At 30.9% G+C, this 20,011-nt stretch overlaps 1 protein-coding gene across 2 annotated transcripts in view; it reads right to left on the bottom strand.

The window, feature by feature from the left end:
* LOC126844572 (uncharacterized) overlaps positions 1-20,011 on the bottom strand; it is a 43,442-nt gene that overhangs the window by 22,343 nt on the left and 1,088 nt on the right. Inside the window, exons 1-2 of one of the 2 annotated variants that reach the window (XM_050582860.1) lie at positions 17,795-17,898; positions 6,102-6,503 (exon numbers count right to left, since the gene is read on the bottom strand). In XM_050582860.1, coding sequence (XP_050438817.1) covers positions 6,102-6,228 — 127 coding nt within the window. In that variant the 5' untranslated portion in view covers positions 6,229-6,503; positions 17,795-17,898. Of the gene's footprint in view, positions 1-6,101; positions 6,504-17,794; positions 17,899-20,011 lie in introns of those variants that run through there. The other variant, XM_050582859.1, reaches the window with a different exon arrangement.

Below are 20,011 nucleotides of genomic sequence, written 5' to 3'. Positions count from 1 at the left end.
GAAAGAAAATCAACCATGAATGGATAAAAGCAAAAACATTGTATTAAATGGACAATTAAAACCAAATTATGTTACCACGGTATGTGTGAGAGAGACAGGGCTAAGTCGGGCGTGTGTTTCAATCTTATTATTTTGATAAACTAGTCCTGACTCTCGCCGTATCATAAGTAATGTTTGATTCATCGTTATAATTTATATACTCGTGTTATTATCAGTCAAAAAGTTGAATACATTTTCCCAGAACCGAAGGGTTTCTACTGGCAGTGTATAAAGCTAATATAGTAGTAACCAGAAAATACATAATAAAAGAAAACATAAATACAGACAGTTGGAGGTGGTGCTTATAAAACCAAAATAAAAAATACACCACATGACTACAAAATGAAAAATCCTAGCTGGAACGTATTAACGGGTAGACAGATACAAAACGGCAGAAAGAATGATTTGTCAGTGATTAGCACCATCGTGTTCATGTATGATATGTGTTCATCGTGTGATAATATATATATATATATACACACCATATGGAGAACACACCTAATAGAGAATATTTTAGAAAATGAACAGTTTAAAGGGATTGAACATCATATAGGTACGTATTTCGTCTTTTTCTTCGTTAGTCGTTTTTTGGTTACACGCGTTGTACTACCGTTGCTCGTTTTATAAAATTTTCGAGGTTATATTACTATTAGACAGTCATTGTTATCATAATGGAGTAACGGTATTCACCGAAGTTGCTATGTGTGTGTGTGTGTGTGTGTGTATGACATAGGTATAATATATTATATCTATATTATTTTAGACAAAACGCTGAGCAAAACAATGAGAGTTCGTTAATATTTTTTGACGCCAAGGACCGCTTGTGCTTTTAGTCGTCAGTGTCGCGCGTGAACCGAATAACATCGCCAATGAGTCTCAAAGGATCTATTATAATACTAATAATAATATTATTGAGACGATACTATAATGGGACGACCGAATGCATACAGGCACGTTGTAATGTTGACAATGGTTTTCATGGATCCATCCAAACCAGTGTATATAATAATAATAGTACCATAATCACCATTATCATTATCTATACATCGCTAAGGTATTTATGCACACACACACATAGCGTTGAGTATCCTCAACGGTAATAGGTATATTTTAATATTTGGTGGTATGTGCGGATGTGCCTATATAATACTTTGTGTAGATAATAGGCGCCACACATGTGTGACATCCAAGACAAAACGCGTACTAAAAAACTACCGAAATGACCGGTGGCCGACAAAAAAACTAAAGCCAAACAAACATCTGCATACATAGGTTTTGTTAGTATATTTAATTTAATTTTTGTTTTCGGTTGCGGACCCGGTCGAGTTCAACAACCTGATGGCAGTGCGTGTTTGTATTATTTTTTATTTTACGTGTAAAAACTGCGTTGGTTATTTGGCCGACCCAGCAACACACGAGTGACCTCTCTCTGGTACTCGTCCACCTGTAGCAATAATAATAATATACACATATAATAATATTATTTCGGTACAAGAATATGCGACAGTAATGCCCGATATAATAGTTCTCATATAGTAGATCGTTAGCGAAATCACCGCTGTCGGACTAAGGAAATCACCGTCATTTGCCGCCTACGCTTTTGACGATATCTTAATATCCTATGTATGATTTCTTTTGTCAGTTAATCCAAAAAATAAAATTATTTTATGATAATTCGTATTTCAAGCGAAAATTGATTAATTCCAACTATACATAATATAGTTCTTAACACGTTCTCAGACAAGTTAATCACCTAAGAGTACTATACAGAAATTATGTAATCCGCCAACGAGGAAAAATACTTTTTGTGAGAAAAAACAAATTTACTCCCCACAACATTTTGAAGGAATTTCTCAAAGTAAATAGATACTTTGAATAATAACTAGATATTTAACTTAATTTTGTAGTAAAAAGTAACCCAATAAATTCAAAGTTATCGGAAATAGTAACTCTTAACATTCTACCTCGGTAGAACCCGCAAGACATCTCCTAATCGAGCTAACACTGTGCTTTCAATGATGCATAAATAGCGGTAAGAACGAAGCGAAACATTCAGTATAGTCACGACAGCGGAACGTTGTCTATCACTCCGAAAATGGACTCTACAATATGTCCAAAACGCCAGCATTAAACTGAAGTAGACATGAATATATCCGAAAATTAACATTTCAATTAAAAAATGCTTTAACGAACTCCTATCGAATAAGTTATGCCAATCGCAGAACATGATATCAGTGCATTTGTTTTAAGAGTTACTGCTAGTCAAACTTAAATAATTCAAGATGTTAAGCACTATCCAAAAGATATATTATGCAGACACAATACGCATGAACTAAATAAACCAACTTACAATAAATCCCAGTCGGTTTGAATTGGCTTAATAAATATATATATATATTTTTATGTAATAAATACATAAAAAAAAAAGAAATCTCAGACCTGTGTTACTTTTAATACACTTCAAATTTGTCTTATATATTTTCATACAAACTATGGCTGTTGAAATCGAATTAATAACCTTTATATTAACAGGAATATTGAACATAATTTTGTATTGTAACATAATTTGAAAGGTCAATTGCATGATGTAATTTATTTCATTTTAATAAATCTTACCATTTCTTAAAAAAAAAAATCCTGGGAAAAAAGGATTTTTACATGACTCCCCCCCCCCTTTAAAGAGGAAGTTACGCGTATTTTGTAATAAAATAGGGTATGCGTGAACAAATACTATTGATTCTGTAATAGAACAAAATTTACTAAATTTGATCTATGCTTAATTGATGCTTAAACGTGACAACTTTTTGATAAATCAAATAATTTTTTTTCTATCAATTTTTAATGCTACGGTTTTAGTATTTTTTAATAAATAATGGATTATGATGGACGAGTTATAACTTATAGAACATTTCAAAACACTTAGCACAAATAAAGTTCTCTCTATTTACTGTGAAAATGTTGTGATTATACAACTATTCCAAGTCAATTTCGTATTGATACGCACAAAACTGAATTTATAAGAAATAATTATAAATTTTATTATGTATTGACTATAATAGTCTGTAAAACCAACTATTCAATAAAGAATCTTCATTACTATACCAATAAGTATACTCTATAGTTCTAAATTAAACTAATTCAGCACTAAATTAAAAGTTTACGAAAATTTCCTACGTTTTACTTCATAATAAATGGGTGGATAACGTCTTCTAATCGAGCATTCTATAATGGGGCGCGCCCACGACAATAAAGGTAATTAAAATTTTATAACTTGTACGATAGTGTTTGGGGATTTTAATTTGCCTATAACGACAGCACATAAGACGACTGGAAAAGTTAAAACGGTTGTACGACAGGACGTAAATGTCAATAATTAACCTTTATTATGATAATTATTATTTATTAACATTAAACATACATTGTAGTGCTTAAAAGGCTATAATCAATAATGTTTAATGACGTGTTAGATTAAAATAACAACTTAACATTTGTTTATATGCATTTGGATTTTTAGAGAAAGTTAATTTTTAGAGAACTCTTTTCTTACCTCATGTAAAATATCTTACCTACATAAATAATTTTTAAATCTACAATGTAGGTGTACGTTTTATAGACAAAGGAATTAAAAAATAAAATCTAGTTAAATTTAAGTTTAACCGTCTTGAGAAACGCGTCTATTCTTATCTAGAAACATATATTTTATTTAAATGAAATTTGATCGGTCTTTTTATTGGAATATACTATTGTATAAAATTCGTACTTTAATTGGGCACATTTAACCTGCAAATTAGGAACAATAATTTTCTATACGTTTGTACCGAGTCGGGTACGTTATCGCGTAATAACATTAGGTTTTCGAGATGGCAAAAAAAAAAATAGGTGAAAATGACTTTAGTCGTTCTGTCTCTACCGAGTTCAGCTAAAAACAAGCTATAGTGAAAACTAAAAGCGGTCAACGCGGTATTCGGCAAAGTTTCCGGTTTCTAGGGCAATAAAATATGTATTTTGTATTTTTTTTTTTTATTATTTCGACGTTCAACTCTAAAAAGTACCAACAATAATAATTATTATTTACGTTATCTTGATCCGGCCGGGGCGTTCCAGAGTGCATAACGTGTCATACGCCAAGACCGGATTTGTGTGCGAGATAACAAAATATAGCACCTATTAAAAAAATAGTATTAACATTAAAAATATCACGATCTTGCGTCTTAAACCGTGAAGTCTGCGATATCGATAAACGCGCGCATACCGCGCAAACTACTTGCAGACGGTGTTACTATTATCCGACTGCTAACGACTAGGAGGGGTTAGGCGCACACTTATTTACTGCAGCTTTCGATCCGGCAAACAACAACAACAATAATAATAATAACATCTACTAATAAGTAATAACATTGTGTATACAATATAGTAATTTAACGACTGCCGACGGATCGACTGTCGCGTTCATAATGAAGTAGTAGTAAAGGTAAAGTTGCGCAGCAGACGATAGCGATTACCAATAATAATTATTAAATGTATAATATTGTTATGATGTATAACCGGACCTGTAAACGCACACGTATAGTATTATTATTATTATTAATGTATATAGGTTCCCGTGTGTGTGTGTGTGTATGTGTTTACAGCGATAAACGCTCCCATTGTGGCGTAAAGCAATCAATTGACTTTTCCTTATTGAACGAGCACGCCGGACGATTCATGGTCACGGAAAATAAACACAAAACCGTTTTTACCGTATATTATAATACATATTATTATACTGTTTCTGGTCGTTTGTCCTTTGCTGTATCCGCGTTTAAGTATGGACTTTCGACTATTTTAAATGTAATACGATTATTTCTCCTGACCGATCAGATCGGAAACGCCGATTGGGTGATCGATAACTGTGATCAAGATAATATTAAAATTGTATAATATTATACGACACGACGAAGGTTGATTATTTTTGCGTCTTAATAACAGAGTAGGTAACTGAAATTATTTTCAAAAAAAAAATTGTGTGATATAATATAAAATCAAAACAGTATCATGACCTAGATAAAAAACCAATATAATAATAGGAATATTATATATACATATAAATACAAAAAATGTGTATATATATATATATATATATATATATATATATATATATATATGTGGTGTGTAATATAATGAATAATAAATAATATTATTGTGTGTATCCCCCTCGACATGCAAATGTCCTTGAATCGATACGCACGGCACAAATACCGTCGGCCGTGATGTAACAATTGTTGAAAATTTGTGCAACCAGAGTGGGATATTTTTTCTTGTCAAAAACGCCCATCGTTTTTATATTTTATACTCGTGAAAACATAATAATAATACATGGTGTTTTTTTAAACCTCTGTCCAGATAATTTTTGCGACGGTAGTACATTAAGCTTTACGACTAGCGACAAAAGTATGATCGAAAGTATATAATATATATATATATATACTAAAAAAACTACACATTATAAAGAGTATTGAGAGTAGGGCGTTAGACAAAATTACCAGATATAACGAAATAAACAAATAAATAAACGACAAAATGTAAGAAAAATATATTACATTTTTTAAATGTCACTGCTAATATTCTACCCGAGTTATTCGTTCTAAAGAAAACTGACTGGAATGTCACAATTTGCATCTTCGAAAAAACTTTTATAATATGAGATTTTAATCTTTTTTTTAAGTACGGAATTCTTCCACGCCTGAATCAAAGGTTTGGAAGAAATGGCTCTAAAAACCATCCCCGAAAATCACGAGATTTATGTATTATTATTATTATCATTGGAAATTAAAGTATAACTGGACAGTGGACGGTAATTCTTTTGGATCAATAACACTTATAAAACGGCCTAGTGGTGAAAAGTTGTTTGAAGGTAACTCAGCGCTAAGAGTCACGTCTCTAGTAGTGAGTTCAAGTAATTACTTCATTTTGCATTTCATTGCATTACGTGAATATTTTCGAAATTTACTCGTCACACACACACACACACACACACACACACACACACATATAACATTTGTATGATTTACTAAAGCACTGACCTGTTGGATTTTCAAAGTAGCCCCATAGCGGCAATCCGATGGCAGTGGCGGCCAGCGCGAAGCACGCAAACCCCAGGAAAGCCACGCCGGATGAGTAAAGCGCTTTACTCTTGTTTGGATCGGCCATTTTACGCCAAGCCACATGGTGTTGTTTCCGGTTTACGACCCTTGGCCGCGCTCTGTTGCTGCAGCCGAGTCATATGTCTCGAACCGGCGGCCTCGAAATAGTAGTCTTAAGACGTATATCCGCAGCGATATACAACTTGACAAATTGCATCAGACCACTTGTAATCGGCCGACCGGCGGCTTTCCGATATGTCCACCGGTAGTTGTCACTACCATCAGGTCCCGTTGACGAGTCACCATATCAACTGTGTCCTTTTTGAAGTCTGCTATATTTGTCTGTAAACAAGACAGACAAATGAAATCAACGTACATTGAGTATCATAAAAATTAGAAAACAAAAAAATGTCTGGTTCGTTCGCGAGTTATGAGAAGAAAAAGAAAAAATTACTATAAGATATGTGTGAGATGAAAATGGTATGCTATGATAATTGGAAATCGATAACTCTGGATAACTGATAAGATTTTATTAATAAGCAAATCTAAAGAGGGCCGGAAGTGTGAATATGACATGCATATTTTCTAGCCGTCATTTCTTTACAGGTTAGGTACAGAAAGTTGTGTTTATTATTATACTTTAATTTTTTATTAGTTAATTTAACATAACTTGTGTTTAACTAATAATTATATTTGATTATACATTTGCACTTAAATATTAATTTTGTTTTTACCAAATTTACTGATATCAGCTTTTGTAACGATATAAACTGTTATGTGATAATACATTTTTAAAACGTACTAAAAGTATTAGTAGCAACTGTCCGCTACTCGGGCGTCATTGTCCTACTTGTCAAAATAATTAAAAAGTTCGGTAACTGAGTTTTAGGTTACGTTATTTTAATATTATAAAAAACAACCTGACATTCAAATATTCGCCACGTCCTATTGACCGGGCACGGTTGATCGAATGATAAATCGAACGGGCTAGAATTAAAACGCGTTTGTTAATTGGATCATCACCATGAAAATAAATCGTTTTATACTCTTCATTCAAAATACCAGACAGGTCGTGAGAACTTGGTTTTCACATCAAAAGACAATCATAATGATAAAATAAAAAAGGCAAATATTACAAAATATATTATACAAAAGGCGCGGTATTACATTTTAGGCGTTTCCCCTACTTTTTTCCAAAATCCTACGGCCAAATATAGGTACAACGACGGTCGGTCATGTGCCTCTTTTACTCGATCACGCAATCACGACCGAACTGGTTTTCACTCTTCAGTCATCTTACACACATATTTTTCCCATTTTATTTTTTACATTTTTACATGATATCATCTCCCTTGTTACATCTATATACAACATTAAAGGACTTTATAGTATCCTCGTGCCGGTTTTCTTGTTATTCCTCTTCATATATCATATTTTAATTTACCTATTCCCTTTGTATACCTTTCCTATTAAATTTACCGACCGTTGTCTATTAAACAAAATCATACCAAAAAAATATTCTAAAAACGCGTAACGAAGCGAACGCGACATAAATACATTAAATCTTCCTTCGTTATTTCCAAAAAACAAACAAAAGGGCAACTATTATTATTAAAATATATTATATTACGACGATAAAACCGCCATTTATAACAATAATCAAATTATGTAAACTCATTCATATAGTTACCGTATTAACGGTTAGATTTATTAAGACACGGCCGTAATCCGCAGAGGCTATCCCGGTGAAAGTGCGTAGAGGGGCCACTCAATAAAAAAAAAACACAGTCGGTACTAGGTTTTAGTTTTTACAGGTACACAACGACGCGACGATGTTTAAACAGGTGTTAGCGACGTACGGTGATCACTGCAATACATTATTACTGTAAGGAAAATAATTATTTTCCCATAATATAATCATTAATATCGACATGATTATTTCAAACAAAAATGTAATATCATATTCGCTTCGGCATTCGACCTAATACTTTTGTATTCGTCAAAACCTGAAAACGGAATTACTAAGAGTTATATTATAGTTGTCCTACCTCGCTACTTCTATGTCTTAATAATAAACCGGCGATGTCGATACTAATTACTACTAAAAAAAGTCACTGGCGGACGGGTAATTGTTTTTATAGATATCATGCCATGACATCTACTTAATCCGGAGTAAAAGCTTTCTCAAGATTAAAAAAAATACACACATTTCGAGAGTCAATCGAACATAATATATAATGTGTAATTGTATTATAAGGACGTATTGTAAAATAAAAAAATGTATCTAAGGACATACATGTGTCTTCATTTTGTCATCCCACTCAAGTAGGGCAAACCTCCTTAAACTATGCTGCTCTACTCTTCCCCATTTGAATGGGTATTCCTTAATCACTAATCATTTTACAACGTGTTGTTGTTCTTTCGAAATACCATAACCCCGTACTGCCTTAGAGATTTGTTTTTTGGCTAAAAGACAGCGCGCGTTAAAAAGAAAAATATTTTGTTTTCATTATGTCAATAGGCACAGTTTGCACAGACGTTTATTTTGTGTTAAACTATACAAACACTTTATGTTTAATGTTTTAATAAAAAAAAGGAAAATATTGCATCATACATTGTAAAAATTCAATAATGTAACCTAAAAGTGTTGTTAGATAACCTTTATAATTTCAATTAGTACTCTACTAATACTAATAGTATTTCAGTATTTGCTAATTTATTAACCAATAACCGATCAACGGTATTTGCTAATTAGAAATTAATAATTATAATGTTCATACTTAGATCAAATATAGATACCAGATATACAAAATACAACAAAAACAAAACATAGGAGTCAAATTAAATTTGAAGTACATGCAACCATAGCAACAACATACTAACAAACTCAAAATACATAAATATCATTAATCGATAAAAATTCTTATTCCTATGTTACTCTTGGTATATTAATTCTATAGACTATAGTCATACACGAGTATACTGTCTCAGCTGGCCTAAGAAATCGGTATTCGTAAAAACGCTATTGTGGAGGTTAAAGAAAAGTAACACCGTGTTGATGGGTAGGTTATACAGACAATTCAAAATCGATTATCGTGATATTATATAAACATTCATTGCTTCTTTATTAATTAGTCTTACAATTATCAATTTTATCTTCTAATTAAATGTCATGTTTGTACTTAATATACATGTTTACATAATAAGTCCATAATACATTTAAGACGGTCTTACACGATGGGGGCTTCGATCCATTTAATCATTAGTTCTTTGATCATTTTAATATTCTATACATTTTTTTTAAAAGAAAAATTCGTTGTTATTGGTAGTTAAATAAAAATAATTTAGATTTCTTGTTTTATTAACTAATTTTTTATTTCATTTTCGATTAATACGACCCTCCTATATCACCGAGAAATTTTATTCCATGTTTTATGTGATTTTATATGATTCCATTTTTATAATATGTTGTACATGTACATGTTTAGTATTCAAAGTTTGCTATTTATTTTCATTGTTATAGACTTGATAAGATAGAATAAATGAAAATGTACTATATTCTTTTCAAAGACAATTGTACATTATTTTTAAATTAAAAATTATTAGAATTTGTTAAAAAGGACCTATGTCACAGACAATTTTTGGCTATTTATAGAAACACGTGTTTAGAAATATTTTCTTCACTAATTATTTTTAATACATTATTATTTAATAAAAATTGTGATGGTTGATCTGAATAAGCATAAGTATAAAAAGCAAAATAGCTTTTTGTTTCTCATGAAAAGTTGTTAAGAAGTTACACATGTTCCTTTTAACAAATTGTCATTCGAACATAATTAAAGGCAACGTTGTAACGTGGTAAAGTTAAAACTTAAAAACTATACATAATTAAAAAAAAAAAATTTTGAAAACTAATCCAGTATATATAATAATAATAACTTAAGTTACATAATACACGTAACAGACTACGTGACGATGACAATTACTTGAAAAAGTCCACGAAATTTTTGGATTGACTCTCAGGCTGAAGCAAACATACCTACCCATATTAAATATTTGTATCTCATAAAACATTTATATCTACTATACGATTTGATCTATATTTTTATAATATATTATACATATTTGCTGTTAAATTATCATTTAGTATTTGCAATCGAATATTATCAAAAAAAAAATAAAAATAGATGAGTTTTAAAATATTATTACACGCAAGTCGGTTTACCACATTGTGAATAAATACTAAATATTTTATTATTTGGTTTGTGCGACAGGTGCTACGTACCCATTACAATGGTGGTTTGCAAATGGTTTTAATGTGTTCTTGCGTTCGTTTGCTGTTAATTGCATGTGCTTTATATCAGCCAGTCCGTGACGTTTTGTAATTAAAACGTAAATCGTAATTGTTATTGTTTTGAAATGTATAAAGATAAATGTTATTCGTTTTTGTAAGCGCTGTAATATAAGTTGTATAATATAATGTATAGTTTGCCGAACATAGCGATAGGTAGCAAAACAGAGATTCGAACACAATAAAAATACTTAATTAAGAAAAATGCCAACAAAGACGTTTTAAAAATAAGTAAATTTTTTTATTTTTTATTACTTAGAAAATAGTAGCTTTTCGGAATTAATAATTTCCACGGCAACAAAAAACAATATATTATTTATTAAGTTGGTAAGAGTCATTAAATATTAATTTTAGAGACTATAATGATTGAGTTTGGTACCTAACAATACGTTTAGTAGAATTGCAAATAATATCTACTAATGAACAAATAACTAGATTCTCATAAACTCGCTGCGGAGTAATTAAGAGTGAACAGGAAATTCAAGGGTTACAAATGTTCATTAAGCATAGTGCAATGTTTAGGTAAGGACAGTCTAATGTACAGGTTTTTTTCATTTTTGTTTGAATGCAATTTTTGTACTGAGGTAAATGTTGCTTTATATAATGTTATCTCGGCGGGGTGGTTGGAAAAACTAGTTCACATAATATTATTATATAGTATACTATAAGAAGAACTGTTTAGAAAAAAAAAGTCCAATCTTATCGTTGTGTGGCGCGCAGGTTGAGTGCATTTTGGAGAGATTCTGCCCAAGTAAAGAAATTTATTTTGTATTGTGTTTAATGTATTTTAGGGTGACTCAAACTACGGCTGTTTAATCGCCCCGCACGTTGAGGTTTCTGCGAATTGACAACATGATATTATAGTCTATTTAAATAAACAAAACACGCCATTTTCTTAACTATAAAATATAGATAATAACCAACCGAGTACAGGACTGTTTGGCCCAGGAGACGGACGTGGTTATTTATTAATTGTTAACCTCGGCCCACACAACGGTCAATAATAATAGTTCCCTGGCCCAGTTATCTATACGCGATAATTATAATGATAATGGTAACTAGTGTGTCGTCGCTGTTTAAAATAATTCGCCGCCAAAGACCTTCGTCGAAGACAATTAAACGGTTTATTTCTCCATATTATAACCAACATGCAACAGCAATAACAACTGCATTTTGGCGTTGTGTCACAGGAAGGTGTCATTAGCATCGAATAGAAAATTGCATAAAACTGTAGTGAAGCCAGCAACAATATATATAGAAGTAAGTTTTGGGCATTGTGTAGAAGAGATGCAATAAAAACATTGAAATTGCTGTGTAGAGTAATTAGGTTACACTGAAAAAAAAAGTTAAGAAAATGTTTAGTTGACAAAACTGAATAAATAGTATGGTTGACTGGATTAAATTACATAATCGATTAGAACAAATTAACCATTAATCATAAAATTATAATCATGATCTGATAAAAATTGTTTAACTGCTCTAAGACAACCTTTATTACATATTTTATATAAATATACATGATTCCCAACAACAGTTTGACGGATCTTTGTAATATTACCTAGAAAAATATTAACGTTAAACTGTTAACTATAAATAGTCGATTTATGCATAATTAACTATTTTAATTAGTAATAATAAGAGTTGTCGCTAGTTGTTAAAATCATAAAAGTAATCATGACTACGTTTAACCTTTCTGATTTATGTGTAATTGTTATCTACCATATTATAATTACTGATTACAATTATTAATAATAATAATCATTAATCATCAATCAGATTACAATTTTCTCAACAATGATTGGAGAGGGGCAAATCAATTTTTTGGTACAACATAATTTTTTTTCTGTGTAAATTGATAGAATCAATTAGGTTTAAAAGGTAGTTTGGAAGTTGGCGCTGTTAATATAAATAAAATAACAAAAACATTTTTTTTTAAACCAACGCCGATACCAAAAAAAAGTTTCAGTACAAAAACTATGCAAACTGAAGTTTAATACCTTACATGTAACAAAGAATATTATAATAACGCGTGAAACAGGCCGTGTCCCTTAAAAAAGATATACGTGGTGAATCCAAATTCGGATTCATGGTAGTATAGCTTGCTACTGATTGAACTTATAGTTTAACAAAAAATGTATGTATAAAAAAAATTCACGTACAGTTAAGTCGGCAGAAGTTTTTAATTTCGTACGATTTTTTTTTTTTGCAGATGTTGCAGATGGTTCATTAAAACGAATTTTAGCGTAGATGTTATTTTTAAATTAGTAATTTGACGAAAAAAGGGTGTCTTGAAATATTAAAAAGATATTTTGTCGTCATGGTGCAAAACTAGAATGATATTATTTTAGATCTTGTTTAAGGAAATGGAGTTTATTTTTTTATAAACGTCCTCGGAAATTCAAATTTAAAACTGAGAATTAAAACGTAACTTCCCTTGAGCGATGGGCTTTCCTCATAGGCGTATTCCTTAAGAAAACACGCCACACGTTGTTTATGCAATAACTATTTGTATAGCCCACGCTTGTGCTCATACACTTGGTCAACATTGTGTACCAACAACCGTTTCAAAGCGTTAATTACATTTGTTAGACCGAATATTCTAAGACCTAAGTGAATGGGAGTTCGATGGCCAGTAGATACACGGACGGTTTCGAATGATATAAAATATAATGGTTATTTATTATTAAGATACCGCGTCGTGTGAACCTACGAGACTCGAGTTTGACTTCAAATAATCGCATATAACTTGTTTTCTAAACTCGTTCTTCGATTGACACGTTGTTCAAAACAGAAACTAGTTTCGGCAATCGTTTAAAAAATCCCTTGAGTTTTTTTATTAAAAATATTTATATGATTTAAAAACACAGCACTTAGGTTATATGATATACTCATAGGCTTATGAAATATTTATTATTTATTTAAACAAAATAGCTATTTATGACTATAGTATGAGTATAATTGTATTTATTTTCCTAGATTATTAATCCATTTACTAATTTGAAATAATTTGCACAAAATGAAACTAAGTCATAATTTATATATTAATTTCTAATTCTACTTCAAAATTTACAAGTTAGTAAACTTATAAATATTACAATTGATTTCTAATTCATTACGCCTCCTTAGCATTCTAGTCTCCTCTATACACTCATCCTCCGTTTAGATTTTATGCCTACTGCCCAATATTTTGCCCTATATAGCATTGCTGGCCTCACTACCGTCTTATAAAATCTACCTTTCAATCTTATAGGCATCCTCCTGCCACACAAAACACCTGACACTTCCCTCCACTTCATCTATCCACAATTTGTCCTATTTTTTACACCCTTCTTAAAATAATATAATTGTTATTGCATATTTGAATTATTTTTTATTGTTTTAAATTTCCTAATTAAATTTTATCTGAGAACATCCTGTACAGTGCATATTGCATACTACGAGTATATCTACAAAGCGGAAGTTAACCAGTTCACCAAATATGTATTACAATACAGCGTTAAGTTCTCACGATCCTTTAGTGCGCATGGGACCATTCTAATTACACATGTATTAAACGTTACAGGTTTAAAATAATACACGTCGAAAATTTGCATACACACACATCAGTAGAGATATTATATTGTAGCCCGCGCCTTTTGCTACAATCATAGTTCAAATCCAAGCTATATTAGTGACTTCTAAGACATTGTCTGCGGGCTGGAATTGAAAAAAATAATATCTTTACTATAATTGCCAACAAAACATGTTTTTAATATAATTTTGTTTAAACCTTATTGAATATATCCGTCAAAGGACAGTTTAAAAAAACCCAGAGAATAAAATTATAATAAAATGTAATCTGAAACACTGTATTGAACAGCTGATATCGTATACAGTATTCATATGTGATATCGTCAGTGACTAAGTAACAAAACGGACTGACTGATGAAGCGAAAGCCGAAAATATAGGGCGTGTCCTCCTATAATATAGTTGCACGGTTACCTTCAAGGTTGACTATGTCGGAATTGCTTCCACGTAAAACGCAGTCGTCGATTTGCGTTGGAATACACATCACAACTTAACTATATATTGTTATTAAAATTAATTTTTTACATTAGAATTTTTTTTTATGGAGATACATTGGTAAACTAATGATAGTCATTTATTTAGCTCAGTACAGATTATTACAAATTAAAATAAGCATTTTTTTTTATCCTTCTAGAAATTGTTTGTAATTTAAAACAATAATAAGTCGTTACTTTGAAGGGGTAGGTTGGTAGTTGAAATAAGTACAACAATGGCTGAAAAAGACATTGCACTGTGTATGTACTGACTGGCTTTGCATGTTTACGCAGGTAATATATTTGTAATAAGTAGAACCAATTAGTTAATGATTTGTGTCGAGTACAGTACGGTGCATCGTTTCTTATTGTTCCTTAATGTAAGAGACCAAAAATTTCGGTCATTTTTGTTAAACAATTTTGTATTATAGATTCATGTTATTCATTTGAATTTCACTAAAAAACTTAAACGAAAAAATGTACTTCAATTTTCAACACGAGTTATCCATACAAAGATGTATTTTGGAAATTATTACAGTAATTTCTAAACGTTAAAAAACACGGCTCGACGCGTTAGTATTCGGAGAATTACTTTTAAAGTAATTTAAAAAAATAAATCAACGGCAAAGCTATTGAAAAAATGCATATGTATTATACATACCTATGCATTTTTTCAGGTTGTTACGAGATGTTTTGTTACAAATTAGAATATGGGCTTACAAATTATGTAAATTTGATTTTATTGTTATTGCGCTATTAAGGTGTGTGACTCAAAGTGCTCGTTAAGATTAACGGTTCGTTTGTGAGCGAAGAGGCACGTCAAACCCATTGGTATTTTTTTTATGCGTGTTTAAATAATATGCGATGACCGAAAACAGAGGTTTACAAAAAAAAATTTGTAGTGAAGTTATTATTTAAAAATAAAAATCGATTGTAAATAGTAGTTATCCCTTTTAATTATACAAGAAAAAATCAAAAGAATTAAAAACAATACCTAATAAGCTTATTGTACGGAAGCTGAAATGATTTTATGACAACGGGTGTGGTAATTGTGCAAAAAGGTTAAAAACTGATGCGAATGAATGTTGAGGCTGACTAAAAATAGTTGGAATAAGTGTAGACTGATGAGATAGAAGTATACAGGCGTGCAAGACATTTTAATGTTTTTTAAATAAAGGCAGTCATAGTATTAACAAAATTGTTTATAAGTAATTTAATATTATTTAATAGAGTAAGGAATTGTAAATATAAGTTTAAATTATAAACATATTAATGTGACAACACCTACTGTTAGTCGAATAGTAAAAGTATAATCCTACAACTAGAAAAAATGTTGATAAAAAAGTGATGAATCATGAATATATGAAGTTTCGGTCATAAAGTAAGTACCAACAATATCTTTTCTATCTGTATTTACTTTATAATTTTTAAATACACTTGTTACAACTTCTAAGATACTAAAACTTAACGTCAGAATATATTTTACAATTTACATGCTTCTGGAACTGTTGATAAATACATATTTCTACAGAATTAGCGATTCAAAGACATTTACATTGTCGAGATACCTAATCGCAGCAGCTATAGGTACGATTGAGCGTTTAAAACGGACGAGATGTCGTTTAGTTCAGAGAAAACTATTATGTTGTTGTCCGTAGACCATCACGATGGGTTAGTGGCGAATCGCGCAGTGAATAATATAATGTGCCCGTGTTTGTAACATAATAAAATGCCTCAATATCGTCGCTGTATTGTATGTTGGACATATTTTTTAACACCAAGGTTATAAAAATAAATTTGTAAACGGTAAACATCCGTTGTCTGTTGGCGACTTGACGGTTAATATGTTGTCATTGTGATATGGTTTAGTAAAAAGCAAAATTCACGCTAGCAACTTTTGAATAAGTTTCTTTTTAGCATCGATGCGAAGCTGAGAAGGTATTGTTTTTACAATGATGTGTTTTAATTTCTGTGTCTGGGCCCATGATATCGTTTAAACCGCTGAAACGAGTTCTTCGTGAAACAACTGCATATGTCAGAAATCGTATTTTGATTGGGTCAAAATTCACCCTTTCCCCTTTAAAATCGTAAAAAACACCCAAAAAATTCATATTTTTTAAGATGGCCTGCTTTAAATTCTGAAAAGATGTACAAGTTCTTTGGCTACATTATTAGGTTATGTAGAAAACGGATTTTTACTCTTTTTATGTATAAAAACTGTTTTTTAGTATTGACAAATATTTAAATTGAATTTATATAATAACAATAAACTGATTTTTTTTTTATTGAAAAATAGTTTACTCGTTAAAAAAATTGTATAAGTTATAAATACTACCATGAAGCTTATATAAATTAATCTGTAAATAAATTGTCATGGTCGAAATTTATTAAAACCGCTTGTTCTTAAATATTGAATCCCCTTAGTTTTTTTTTGAGTAACCGATCTATTAGTGCTATTAAATAAATAATAGGTAACTGACATCAAACAAAACCATTATTATTGAATAACAATGAAATAAATGATAAATCAACCATGAAATAGTAGCAGAAAATATAAAAACTTTAATATTTTCTAGTACTAGATTAAGATTATTTACCTATTAGAAAATTGTCTTGAAAATCACACTGATTGTTAAAATAACTGTTATTTTAACAATCAGTGTGATTTAATAGGGAATTACGCGATTCGATCAACAAACTATATCACGAAATTGCTTATGCCACAAAAATACCTTCCTTCACCCTATACAAAATGTCTTGATTTTAATAATATTATTTTGAGGAATAAAATTTTAATTTCTTAAATTTCAGTCGATCGTCATATAGGACATACATTATACATACCTACGCAACAAAATATACATGATCAATGAATATGCAAACGAAACTGATTTTACACGTCTACTTCGCCTAAAAAGTAAAAACGGTATCGTGTCTTGATCGCGTTACGCTCAATTGACAATTAGTTACCGTATAAACCCTTCCCTGTCCACGCTAAATAATCATAGTTACTATTTGAAAAAAAAAACATAAATAACAGTCGGAACCAACTCGATTACATAAACTGTCATCCGCCGCCGCCACCACCATGTATAAATGATTCGCGCCAAATTATCCAGAGTTATCTAACCCAGAATGCAACCTGATAAACGTAACAGTTTCAAAAACATTTACTTGGTCTGATGGTCATGAGCTAGTGTACTTATAGGTAGAAGGTGTAAATAAAAAAAAAACAACTTACACTTTCGATGTGTAGTTTTTTAGTATCGTTGAAATATATGAGCAACCTTCTTCTTGGCAAACAAGCGGCACGTGCCAGTGTTATGTTAACACTTTTCACTAAAACATAATATTTGCTTCACCACTATCGCGGTAGATCACTGGTCTTGTTTTGGTACCTACTTGTAAATCGGCAATACCGAGTTCAGTGAGAGTAATATTGAAAGAGAAAAATAAACATTACTGAAAATAAAATCACAGGAAGAAAATGCGTGCAAATGTAGACTATATGAGAGCAGATTATTTTGACAACTGATTTGATTGAAGAATAAGAACTTGGGTGGTCAATCACAATTAGTTGAGGAATAAGACGAAGAAGAATTTAAATCGACATTACCATATAACACTGTAAAAAACAGGTATTAGGTTTTTACTTCTAGCTATACATTTACAACATAGATGCCATTTCTTTCATATCACCTGTTCATTGAAACTATAACTAAATATTTAACAATATAGTACAGACAACAACATTATGACGTTAAAAGTCGTTTAATATCGTTTCATTCAGCGTTCTATACTATAACGTTTTAATATTTAAATAATAATATAAACTGCTGCTTGTAGGACACGTCATCATTATACAGATAAGTTTCAATTTCAAAAACAAAAACATAAAATAAAATATGAATACTAATAAGAAATTTCGCTTCCATGTGGTCTATTAAAATTTAAGCGAGAATTGCTTGTTGATTAAAAAATATTCTTTCAATAAAAGGAATGCCTTTAATTAGTATACATTTTATTATGTTAAAATTATTTTCAAACACAAACTTGCACTCTTATTTTTTACACTTTTTACATTTATCAAGTATTTGAAACTTGAGTTAAAATAGGTAATAATATGTGTAGTAAAAAACATTTAGTTGTATCGCATGTAATACAATCATATTAATAATTAATAAATATTGTGCCATCCAAGGGCAGTAGCTTGACTTGGCGACAATAGGATAATAAAATAATATCATATACGACACGATTAAGCCAACTAACGTGCTATTTGTCAGGTTCGCAATATTATCCATTACAATAATAATTTGTTGCCCCTACACCAGTTGCCTACAACGCACATGTACCAGGTACTTCATTCAATTAAGTTGTTAAGTCCATTTTCCGGTTGCCTTTATATGCAATATTAATAATTAAGTTAAATGGATGTATAATTTTGCACAGTCGTCGCCGTCTTTAAAGGGATCTTCCGGACAACAGTACCGGTACTTTCGGGAAGAATACATCAATATTTGTAAGAAGCGAGCGAAAGTATTGAGAATACTATGTATAAAGCCTATAGACATGTGTGTGTATAATGTACAGCTATTACACTAACGGCTAACTAGAAAATAGCGTGTCCGGCACTTGGGATGGACGTTACCTTGGAGTTTAATTACTACCGAGTCTTGCATATAAATTTGAACAGTTTAAGTACAGCCTCTCGCCCATTTAAGGTGACAACTGACTGTTATTATAGCTTTTAAACGGATTAGGCTCCGTCTACATTAACATTAATATTGTCAATCGTCATAAGAAAATGCTAACGGTGAATCATTAGCCACTGAAATACACGCCATACTATTTGCGCCAAATTATTTAATTTATATTATTATGTCCAACACTATGTACTTATAGAGTATAGACTAAATGTATTAAGGTTTAGGATGTACCGGAAAGAAACAAAACGGTTGTATTGCATTACGGTTTTATTTATAAAAATATCATACTCGGACCTTGAATAAAAAAACATATAAATCACTAAGAAATCGATTTAGTAGACTTTCCTTTCGGAGTGTCGAAAACTTTAAACTCTCTATGGAATATGGATTTTACACGAAAATAAAGTTTATCTATATATTATAAGGAAAATTCATCACGTGTCTTGAGTAACTTATGTAGTATACTAAGTTGAACAAGTGACGGGTCATCAATCCAAAAGAATGTTCAAAAATCTGTAGGTATAGTATATGCCTAGTATATACATACTAATATCTATGTATAATATACATATTTTTTTTTTTGCGATGAGAATGGAAGGTATCCGGGGAAGAGTGAATTTGTTAGGAGCCCGCACGTGGTGCACAAAACTAGAAAGTTTTTTATTATTATTATGTTATTTGCCTTTTTTGTTCTTTGTTACGCGCGACGGTACCCACCGGAACGCGTGTGTGTGACCCGCAACACAGAC

The sequence above is a fragment of the Adelges cooleyi genome, unplaced genomic scaffold, assembly GCF_023614345.1.
Source record: "Adelges cooleyi isolate 19-005CV unplaced genomic scaffold, UGA_ACOO_1.1 ACOO_flye_CR_arks_rails_tigmint_CR_PRNA_651, whole genome shotgun sequence".
Taxonomy (NCBI): Eukaryota; Metazoa; Arthropoda; class Insecta; order Hemiptera; family Adelgidae; genus Adelges; species Adelges cooleyi.
The sequence above is the reverse complement of the archived record's forward strand: the minus strand, read 5'-3'. Positions and strand labels throughout refer to the sequence as shown.